The sequence below is a fragment of the Hypanus sabinus genome, chromosome 21 (assembly GCF_030144855.1).
Source record: "Hypanus sabinus isolate sHypSab1 chromosome 21, sHypSab1.hap1, whole genome shotgun sequence".
NCBI classification, from domain to species: Eukaryota; Metazoa; Chordata; class Chondrichthyes; order Myliobatiformes; family Dasyatidae; genus Hypanus; species Hypanus sabinus.
This window is the reverse complement of record NC_082726.1, coordinates 28,495,166-28,506,688: the sequence shown is the minus strand read 5'-3', so window position 1 is coordinate 28,506,688 and position 11,523 is coordinate 28,495,166. Positions and strand designations below refer to the sequence as shown.

General features: G+C 39.4%; 1 protein-coding gene across 39 annotated transcripts in view; it reads left to right on the top strand.

Annotated features, from left to right (window-relative positions):
* The first annotated feature begins 778 nt into the window (after positions 1-778).
* LOC132379214 (CUGBP Elav-like family member 4) overlaps positions 779-11,523 on the top strand; it is an 816,081-nt gene continuing 805,336 nt past the window's right edge. For 29 of the 39 annotated variants that reach the window (XM_059946924.1, XM_059946911.1, XM_059946916.1 and 26 more), the window contains exons 1-2: positions 839-1,019; positions 3,066-3,148. In XM_059946924.1, the coding sequence (XP_059802907.1) occupies positions 839-1,019; positions 3,066-3,148 (264 nt within the window). Of the gene's footprint in view, positions 1,020-3,065; positions 3,149-11,523 lie in introns of all 39 variants that reach the window. The other 10 variants (XM_059946891.1, XM_059946889.1, XM_059946900.1 and 7 more) reach the window with 2 other exon arrangements.

Below are 11,523 nucleotides of genomic sequence, written 5' to 3'. Positions count from 1 at the left end.
ATGATAAAACGTTCTTCAAGAGTTGTGGATTATGGATAACTTGCCTCGTTATATTTTATTACCAAATGTGTGCCACTTCCCACTCCTCCCAGTTAGTGTCTCTATCAGTTTTTCTCTGTCATTATCACTCTCCATCTCTCTGTCCTGCACTCTCTCTGATCTACTGTGCATGCTCTCCCAGCTATTCCCTCCATCTCTGTCCCATTCTATTCTCTCTCTGTCTCTGACTTCCTCTCTCCCTTTCTCTCTCTCTCTCTCACACACTCACACACACACACACTCCACCCCCCACCCCCATCTATCTCTTTCCCTATCTGGCCAGGGAGGGAGGATAGTTTGCCTGGACAGAGAGTAGCCATAGGAGTATTTCAAACAAGATGAAAACTTGTCAGTCAATACTTGAAGGGTTGCAAAATTATCCAGCAAATATTGGGTTAAGGAAAAGCTGGCTTGCTCCTCTGTGTGTGTGTGTGTGTGTGTGTGTGTGTGTGTGTGTGTGTGTGTGAGTGTGTGTATGTATGTGTATGTTGTTTAATCCCCCTCTTTTCCCCAATACAGATTGAATTGAAGGGGTGTGTGTGTGTGGCGGGGCAGGGTTAACGTGGCTTTGAGGCTGTGTGTAGATCCGGCAACATTTACTCAGCACCAAGCAGGCAACCCTGACGTCAGGACTTGCAGACTCCTAGTTAAAGAGGGCTGACGTGGGCGACCAGAGAGAGAGAGAGAAAGAGAGAGAGAGACACACACAGACAGACAGAGACAGCGACAGCGCTTGAAGATGGCCACTGTAAGCAACGGAGTACAGCTAGACACCAACAACAGTGGCGGCAGCGGGCGAATGAACGGCTTAAGCCACAGTCAAAACACCATCCCAATGAAAGATCACGACGCCATCAAACTCTTCATCGGCCAGATCCCACGTAACCTGGAAGAAAAGGACCTAAAACCGCTGTTCGAGGAATTTGGCAAGATCTACGAACTGACTGTGCTGAAGGACCGTTTCACTGGTATGCACAAAGGTCTGTGACTCCCTGGTTTAATCCTTTGAGTGTGGATGGTGATAGCAAACCACCCGGAGCATTGTGTGTGTGTGCGCGTGTATGTATATATACAGGCAGAGGGTGGATGTTTATGATTTCCTCTTATTCTTTCCATCCCTGAGGCAAATCAACCAGTCGTTTTTTTCTCTCTTTTTGCTGGACGCCCCCTTCCCCTTTTCCTCTTCGACCCGTTACTTCCACCGACCCGTCATTAAAGTTTCCTGAATTTCCAGTTGTGTGTTCACTCCCAGCGGCTTGACGGCGGACTCTCTCCCCATCTCAAACAGTTGTGCAGCTGATGGGGAAGGGGTTTGCTGTGTTTCTATCTGAGACAGCACGGTCCCTCCAGAAACACAATTTTAGAAACTGACCAACCTAATCATTTAAAGTTCATCATTTTTTTTTCACGTGGATTTGGCGCTTTATTTTTTTTCTCACCTGATTTTTTGCAATGAATTTAAATCTGTAAACTAAATCAGAAAAATAAATCAGATCGTCTATTTAAAAGTGAAGTATGGGGTTAGTTCACCAGGTTACATTAATGTCCCGAATTAAAAGTACATTAGTGTCAATTTCAGTCATTAACCGTGATAAAGTTTCCTGAAATTTACCAACTACAAAACAAATGATTCCCACTAATGCTTCTGATTAACTGCTGGGATTGACGCCGCGCTCCAGTCAGTCTGAGTGTACTTTTGAAAGTAGTTTTAATTTTTTAAAAAAACTTTACATTTTGTTAAGCTAGCTGAAGCAAGCTAATACATTCCGCTTTGATCCGTGTGTGTTGCTTGTTAAGGAAGTGAACTGATTAATCGAGACTTGGCATTGATGAGGTAAATTAGATTGCACCCTCTCCGCAGGTAAATTGCATTCCCTTATCAACCTTTTATACATTTTTTAAACTTTGAAATTTTGGCTTTTTTCCCCTCTTCCTAATGATTCTCCACAAACACGAGCTATTTATCGAGAGTTGACAATAGGTTGCACTGCATGGTAGTTACTGAACACAAAATATGGTCAAATAATGTAATAATTTACATCCATTGGTTGACCGTAGCGTTCAATATCGCCAATGCAGCCTAGACCTTAATGGAAATATGTTTCACTCATTACATTGATAAAGCCATTCATACATTGGCTTTTAGAGTGTATCTGTCAACTTCAATTTGAACAATAAGCAATGGACATTAACACTTTTTATAGTTAAATCTCATTGACAAATAATTGCTTTATTGTTGATCTGCATGCGCTTGAAGGGAATGTGTTGTTGGATTTTCAACACATATAATAAGCAGCCAACCTATTCACATCTGTTGCAAAACTATGATAATAAGATATGATTGTGCCATAGTTTTACCTCTAGTTTCAGTGAGTCCTCCATGAATTAAGTGCGTGAAGTGTCTGCATATTATTTTCTGCGCTGTTATCAGCAAGTGAGAGCTTGTTACATCTGTCTTTGCAGGAGACCTTTTACTCAAAGCTCGTTCGCATTAATTGTCGCTCAAATATGCTGGTTGTTAGAGTAGGGTTGCTGCTTCCGCAGTAGGTAATGCAATGATATTAAGGAGTTCACGCCAAGTTAATGTATTGGGAGTAGGAAGATCCTACGACAAATTAGGTCTGTGCTTAGGAAGACGTCGTCCTTTGCAACTTGGAGCATCGTCATGGCAAATGTTCTTTTGTGAGATTGACAGTAGGCAGCTAGACTGCTTAGACTTAAAACTTTCAATTAACTAGTTAGTCGAACAGGTCAGAACTGAGAACTGCCTGTAACTGAGCCTGCTTCATGAGCAGATTTATTTCTGCACTTTGCTTTAGGTGCCTTGGTGACTGAGCCTGAATTTAATTTGGACTGGACGAGCTATTGTGGTTGGGGAGGATAGATAAAATTCGTTGTCCGGGTAAAGCAGACGCTTAATGAACAAGAACAGCGAGGCATATTTTCACAGCCTTATCTCCGGCTCTTAACGCAATGAATGCACTGGCGTCTGTAGTAGAGAATAACTTGCTCCTTTTCCAACGTAGGTTGTGCCTTCCTCACGTATTGTGCCAGGGACTCGGCGCTTAAAGCTCAGAGTGCATTACACGAACAGAAGACATTGCCAGGGGTAAGTAGACAAATTTGTTTTTAGACAGTTGAAGATCTGGCCCTTTTCTCCTCGAAACCCTTTCTATGTTTTGGCAGTTGCATTGCCTCGTTGGAACCCCTGAAATCTCCTATTAATATCGGCCGCTGTACCAGTTGCTTCAGAAACGGAACAGGAGGAGGAGAGCTTTATTTCCTCATTTTTCTTCTCCTTCGCTATAAAGTAACACGTCAATCTGTCTTGTCAGCTGCTGGATTTGACATTGCAGCAGACAAGATCTCTGCAAGATTTCACGTTGTACAGATGCTTGCTAAATAAATGAATCTATTGCTGAAATGTGGCTTTGCCTGTGACTCTAAGACATTTGGAATTTTGACACAGAATTATGGTTTACAATTTCTTCTGATTTGTGTGTGACCAAGGCCAGATATGTGTATCTTTAAGTAGACAGAGGAATGCGCCATACCTCCCACCAGTCTTGCCTTGCGTGAAGCTTTAAGTTTTATACTTTCCAATGTTGGTCTTTCTACCACTTAAGAAAAAAGTTCGGGGTATTTGTATTTTATTGTCTCAAAATATGCCTGAATAATTAATAAAGGTGTGTACAATATCATGTTAAAGAATAAGCTAGAAAAGATGTATTTTCTGCTGGATAATAGATGCGTGAAAATACTTACTTACCTAGCCGTTGTTCAGTTACCATCCCAGTTTAACAATGTCATGCTGTGAAACAAGTTTCAAGACGTAAATTCCAGACACCAGCAACAGTACCAAAACTAAACATCGGCAAAATAATGTTCTGGGGTTGCAAACATTCAGGGAACAAGCAACTTTTAACCCATCTATAAAGTTTTATTTATAAGACTTTACTCGTTCGAGATTAAGCCAGTTTTCAATCCTGCATGTTTTCTTCTGTTTATACGACCTGAGTATGTCACACTACAGAACAGAAAGCTTGCGTGAACATTGAGAGAGAAGGATAGCGCTGTAACTGTTCATTTCCTGTTGGACCCCTACATTTAAACGTTGCATACATTGGCTAACAAATTAAACGAGTGTTTATCATCTTGAAAGCAATGATAACTATTTGGACGGTCATAGATTGTTTTGTTGGAGTTTTACACAGGCGGTTTGATTTTTTTTTCTCCGAGCTACAGTGGACTGCGTTAAATATTGGAAGCATCATACTGCAGTATTTGCATCGTTTTAGTCACAAGATTAAGCTGATAAGGTGAATGTGATGGGCTGTGCAATGAGAGCAGTGGCCTCCCTCTGAAAATCACTACAAATCCCACTTGAGGCGTTTGTTTGACCGAGGGACATTGTCAAGGGAAATAGTAGTAGTAATAAATGTGGATGATACGTACGTGCCTGTCCGGAGAATTATAGGAGTATGGAAAACCATGTTGTATTTTTGACTATTCGAGGTGTTGGGGGGTGGGGGGCGGGAAATAACAGATGTTTTAAGCATAAATATTTTTTCTGCTTAATTATAAATGTCATTTGTATTCTTTTTTTAATGACAGCAATGACAATGGGGACTTCCTAATCTGCTGTGAGATGATGTTATTAAAGTTGTGGCAGATGTGAAGCCATTGCAACATTTATATGTAAGAGAACATCTTCTCTTGTATGTGAAATTTGCTCTCTCGCTTAGACCTACAACTAAATTGATATTTATCTACATTCCTTAATTTCACCGTAGTTAGAAGAGACTAGTGTCATGTGACATTGGTGACATTCTACTCAGAACTCCTGTTTAGTTAAGTGCCACATCCTTCATGAGAATTTTTTTTTCCGTACTGCGCCTTTTAGCAGAGGCGCTGTCCAGCATTTCAGCCAGGTAACTGTTTTGGAGCCTTCAATACATGGTTCATCAGAAGAGGCGTTTATGGCAAGTGTGAATATACGAGCTTCCACGCCCACCCCAATTCAGGCCTGTAGGTTCATTGGATTAAAAACATATTAAACGATCTATTTTTGAATGTTCTTAACCAAAGCCACCGGGTACAGTTACTCATTACATAAACTGTCCGTTGTAAACTGCAGCAAACAAGCAGTCGCACTTGATAAAAGGATTGACAGAAGAACCTCTAGCCTTGCACTACCAAGCTGGTGAAATTTTTATTATATAAACACTACATAAGTTTGAGTGCTCTTCAGGGCTTTGACTATCACTGTGAATACTGATACTTCCTGTAAAAAGTTATGAATATTTATTGTTCTGATTATATAAAAATATCATAAAAGCTTGTAAGTCAGTGGTGTGATAGCCAGTATTAAGAAGGGAGTTCTTGCTCCCTCCTGACATATTTTGTGATTCTACAATATCAGTGCTTACAATTCCCATTCTGATGCTGTGCTTTTTTGGGTTTCTTATATGATGGCATTAAATGTTCTACAAACAGCAATTTCACTTTCATGACTGCTCTACTTTTTAACTACAAACCTGCATTAAAAAATGATCGGGGCATTAAAATTGCACTCATTTGTTTACCTGCCAAAATTGAATGCCAATATTGGTGATTTCTTTTCCCTGAGGATGGTAAATTTCATCCTTCACCTGGAGGAGCAATTAATAAAATGTCAAATGGTTACACCTTAAAAGGGAAATGATCAACTTTCTGAAGTAATTCCTCTCATAGAGGCACCAAGTGGGTTTATTCTTCGGGCAAAAACGTACTTTGGTGTAAGATCTTTCCATTTTAAAATTGCCCAGTTTTGGGTTAGCATTGTCAATTGTTGTTACTTTTCCCTGGAAGTGTTAAGATTACATTAATTTTGCCTCTGTTGCTCAGGAACTAATCTTTTTGCTTTAAACTATGTTTAAAATTTGTAATTTAACTCATTGCTTTTGGGTCTCAGTTATTACAGCCACCTTTTTTTATGAGTGTTTCATTGCCTTGACCTGCAGGGATTCCTTTAAGTGAGATGGACTGATTTTGAAACAAGGTTCCTTGGTTAAATATAAGACCTCTAAACTTGGTGCCATGTTGATTCGCCTTCGTGTTTGGAATTTTTTTATTGGTGAAGACTCAATTTGGCTTTTTGTTTCCTAGTTAATTCATTTATGGTGAATGAACAAGTAAACAAAAGTGAGTTCTTCACAAAGGAGCCTTGGGTCAAAACGTGACACCAAAAATCCCAAATGTTCACATTTTATTTTGGAATACTCAGCATTCTGAGCTGAAGCATGTCTGAGAGAAGGAAATACATTTAATATTTAAAGTCTATGGCTGTTGTGGTTTTCCATTTTTACATGATCAAAGAGTGACTGTGCTGTTGGAGACAATTCTGTCAGTGCTACTTGTCATTGCAACTCTAGTGAATGGACTAACCTATGATACAAGATATTGACTAGCAAGGTTCTTTAACAAGTTCCATTTATGTAATAGCTCCCTTTTGTACCATTATACACAAGGTAGTTCACAGGAAGAAATTGGCATGTACCCGTAGAAGATATTGGGAGAAATGACTAAAAACCTTGGGAGAAATTTAGCTTCAAGGGAGACAGACATAGGGGCTGGAGGAAGAGCCTGTGCTGATGGAAAACTTGGCTGATGGTATGACCACCATCAACCAAGCAGACAGAAAGTACCCTCAAACGTGTGGTGGAAGAACACAGATTTCAAGAATGCAAGACCAGTCTTACCACTATTCTACTTCTACCATTTGAGATACAGTTCATGTCTGAGAACGATCATAATTTCCTGCAGTTTAATATTTTGATTTGTATATTTAGCCATATTTGAAGAGGATTCTGCCCAGTGATTTATGGCATGGTGTATCTGTCAATGTCTAGCAACTTGTGGGAATCGCATGCTTGACTGATGTCCTGAAGACCTCTAGCTTTTCACAAATAGCCTTTTTCATCTGGAAGGAAGAAGGGGTTCAATAGATTGTAATGTCTGAAGGTTGAGTAATGTTATTGCACAATCAATACTGAGGATACTTGATGCCGACTTTAGATCTGAATTAATTTGACACTGAAAACTAGTTGGAAAATACCCAGCTGTGCAAGTGTTGGGGCGAGTGAGTTTGGGGGTGAGTAATGTTAATGAGGAGGTGGGATTGCATCCAGTAGTTCCTTATGGTACAGATATTGTATCTTCTAATCTAGGAACTATCTCTTTTCCCCTGACCTCCGTACCAGTTAAAATATTTGGAGGAGAACTGTGATGAATATAATGCCTGACCTGAGAACAATGAGTATGAAAAAATGTCTCATTTGCAATAATAGCATTTGTCTTTTGTGAATTAAACAATGCGTGTGATCATTTTCCTCTAAATTGCAAACACAAATCAAATTCAGAACAGTATAAAATAATGCAGCAGAAACCACTAACTGGAAAGAAAAACTATTTCCAATATTTTATATGTAATTAGAAAGGAAGGATGCAAGGTTTTTCAATTCCATTGAAACATTGTGAAAATTAATATAATGTTTTTGACCTCTGTTTCTGGAAACACAGTTTATTTATTAACAATAGAAAAATAATGTGCTAACACCTGATTTGTTTTGAGCAATGTTTTCCTATATTCTTCACTTAAACCCTATTTTTTTTCGAAAAAATGTTTTCCTTTGTCTGAATTAGAATTAGTAATGAATGTGTTTAGCATAAAATGTGCTAGTCACAGTGGACCTGTCTGTATAGTTTCTGTACCAGAAAGTGCAGCATATGTTGTTTTCCATTGTCTCTTAAGTGTAAAGTAGTTCACAGTGACGGTGGAAATGATACTGTATATGGGAGTGTTTGACCACCATTTGTGTGTTTTTAGAGTTGAGTGAGACAACTGTTGGACAGTGCTAACACTGCATGCAGTAGGAGGCATCTTATTGTGGCATGAATATCTTACTGTCACGTACACGTGAGAGGTCATCAGGTAATTTTCCTTCACCAGTAAAACTTGCTCTTTAACCAGCTGCTTAATTTGATCAAAACTTACTGTTGTTATCTTGCTCCTGTGATTTTATTTATATTATTGAGGAAATTCATCTCTGCCATGCTCCGAAGGGAAAGTGTAACATTTAGCTGTGATATACGCTGATCTAAGACTTGCCTACTGGTTCAGCAACTTGCAGATTTGTTTGATTTTAAAAGCCATCTTTTTATATAGCAAAATGATTACATCACTATTTTCCTCCGCCACTTCAAGACATCGACTCATTCTTTAACAATGGTTAAAATCTGTACCATGTGAACAAAATCCCCTGCTCCAGTCCCACCTTACCATTCTTATTAGCCACCACCACTGTATTCTTGAGTTTGGGGGAGGGGGGGGGGGGTGGAGTGCAGGATCAGTTGGATATCCAGTCTAAATAGTTCATCCAATCTAATCCTCATTGTAATTCTCAGCATCATTGGATAGCTAGAAACAAATTAGCAAAGAGTAATTCTAACAGATTTCTTTCTTTTATTTTCTTTCTGACTTCTGTTGTTTTTATTTGCTATTTTCATTTTCTGTCGCCCTCTTTCCTTCATACTCTTTAGACAAAATTCACATGCAACCCAGGTGTCTCTTTTAATCTAAGGATGAAGACCCTCTCAGCCCTCGTGAGATGATCCACTTAGCAGATTTGTCTTAGTTTATGCCCTTTGCATAACTGCGCATTCTGAAGTTTCACTTTCGTCCAATCAGTATTCATGCTGCCTAGCTCATACTTTTATACAATGTCTACTGGTATGACCTTTGCAGTATATGACATGTGTAAGTATTATTAATTGCATCATAGTTCTTGCAAATCCAGTGGTTTGATTGGCTGGTTGCTGTGCATTTAATCTCTATTGAGAACATGTAGTGCCCTATCCTGTAACCTATGACAAACTCAACTAATAACCTCAGTACAAGAAAAGCTGCGTGAGAGGCTAGGCGCAAGGCATTTAGTGTTGTATTGCTCATTATAGATATGAAAGGAAGACCTTTTCTCAAATATAGAACATTACAACACAGGAACAGGCCCTTCTGTGCATGATGTTGTGCTGAACTTATTAAACTAGTAATTAATACCTAACTAAGTTAATGCCTCTGCCTACACGACATCCATATCCTTCCATTCTCTGCATATTCATGTGCTTGTCTAAGATTTTTGAATGTCTCTATCGTATTTGTCTGAACCATCACCATTGGCAGTGTACTCTAGGGCCACACCGCTCTGCTCTTTTTAAAAAAAAACTTGTCCTGCACATCTCCTTTTGAACTCCCCCACCCCCGACCTTAAATGCATGCCCACTAATTCAATCCTGAAGAAGTGATAGACAGGCTGGACAACCAATATGTTGGTCATCATGCTATAAATTTCCATCAAATCTCCCCTCACTCTCCAGAGTAAACAATCTAAGTTTGTCCAGACTCTCCTTTTAGCACTCTCCAAAGCTTCCACATCTTTCCTGATCTGGCCCACAAATTAATGTGATTCTCCAGGTGCTGTTTAACTAGAGTTTAATAAAGCTGCAGCATAATTTCCCAGCTCATGAACTCTCTGCCTTGAATAACAAAGGAAGGCATCCACATGCTACCTTTACCACCCTATCAATGGAACTATGGACCTGTACGCCTTGTACCTCAACACTGTTAGGTCTGTATTTTTCTACAAGCTGCCTAAACTGCCGAGTTCCTCCCAAATTTGGTGCGTCTATGTTGTTAAGTCTTGCAATAAGTGCAATTCTTATTATATTCATGCTGTCCTTCTCTCACATTTGTTTGCGATTATTCTGTTACCCAATTTACTCTACTTTTTGCCCTATTTTCTGCTTATGTGAGCTTACTTTATCTCTCTTTTGCCTGCAATCTTCTTTGTTATAAATGTTTCAAACTTCCAATTGTGTTGCAGAATTAAGAACCACATATCAAACAGACTTTTATTTTAAACTTGGATTTTGCTAGGTGGATGCTTTCTATAGAACCTTGAGTGCATAGTCTGCTGGGCCAGTTCAGAATTAATTACATTGCTGGGTGTGGAGTCACATTGGAGGTAGAGTGGATACAGTTTCCTGGAGTCATAACTCCAAGTTCTTTATCTCTGCCATGCTTCCTTTAAGGATCATTGTGATATTGATGTTCTTGTTTTGATACTAAGAGAGAGCCATCACTGAGAGAAACGGGTGGAGATTGCTGAGTCATTGAGAGATCTTTAGAACTGCAGGTGAAGTTCCAGAGGACTAGAGAACAGTCAGTGTTATGTCTTTTTAAGAAGGACAATAGGGGCAAAGCAGGAAATTATAGACATGTGAGCCTTGCATCAGTGGTAGGAAAATTATTGGAGATAATTTTGTGGATAAGATTTACTTCCATATGGGGGAGAAAGAAACTGACTTATTAAGAATAGTCGGCACAGCTTTGTGCTAGGGAAGTTGTGTCTTAAAATGTTTTTGAGGTTGCAAAGATGATTGGCAGTCAGTGCTGCATGCATGGTCTTTAGTAATGCTTTTGAAAAGTCTCTCATGGTATGCTGATCCAGAAGATTAAGGCACAAGGATTTGTGGAGATTTAGATTCAAAATTGGCTTGGTCATACAAAACAGAATGTAGTAATGGAGGGGTGTTGTTTGTAACCTGTGGTGTTCTACAGAGATGTGGATGAAAATATTGGTGGGATCATTAGTAAGTATGCAGATGACCAATCTTCATGGTTCTGTGGATAATGAGGAAGGTTGTCAAAAAATAAATCGTGATGCAGCTCAGTAGAAACATGGGCTCAGAAATGGCAGACAGTTCAATCCTGACAAGTGGGAGATGGTGCACTTGAAGTCAAATATGGGTTGAAAGCATCCAGAAAATAGCAAGGCCCTTGGGGAGATTGATGTACAGAGAGATCTTGGGGTGCAAGTTCATAGCTCCTGGAAGGAGTTATCACAAATAAAGAGCAGTGGTAAAGAGAGTATGCGGGATATTTGCCTTCATCAGTTGGCGCATTGCATATAAACGTTGACAAGTCATGCTGAAGCTCTATAGAGCTTTAGTAAGGCCACATTTGCATATTCTGTGTAGTTTTGTTGTCCAACAAATTTGCAGGCGGAGTTCACCATTAGAGAATATTAGATATGTGGAAAGATTATTTTCTTTGGAGTGTCAAAGGCTGAGATATAACCTGACAGAGGTATATTAGATTATGAGGATCATAGACAGGGTGTCTTTTCCCCAGGGTGAAAATGTCAAATACTACAGTACGTAGAGTTTAGAACAGAGGGGGAAAGCTTTACGGAAATTTGAGACAAGTTTGATTTTGTACCAAGTGTTAGGTGCCTGGAACGTATTACTGGGATGGTGAAAGCAGATACAATAGCAACATTTAAGAAGCATTTGATTGGCACATGGAATGGAAAGACAGAGACAATGTATAAATAGGTGGTATTAGTTTAAATTGGCATCATGGTTGGCACAGATATGAAAGCCCTA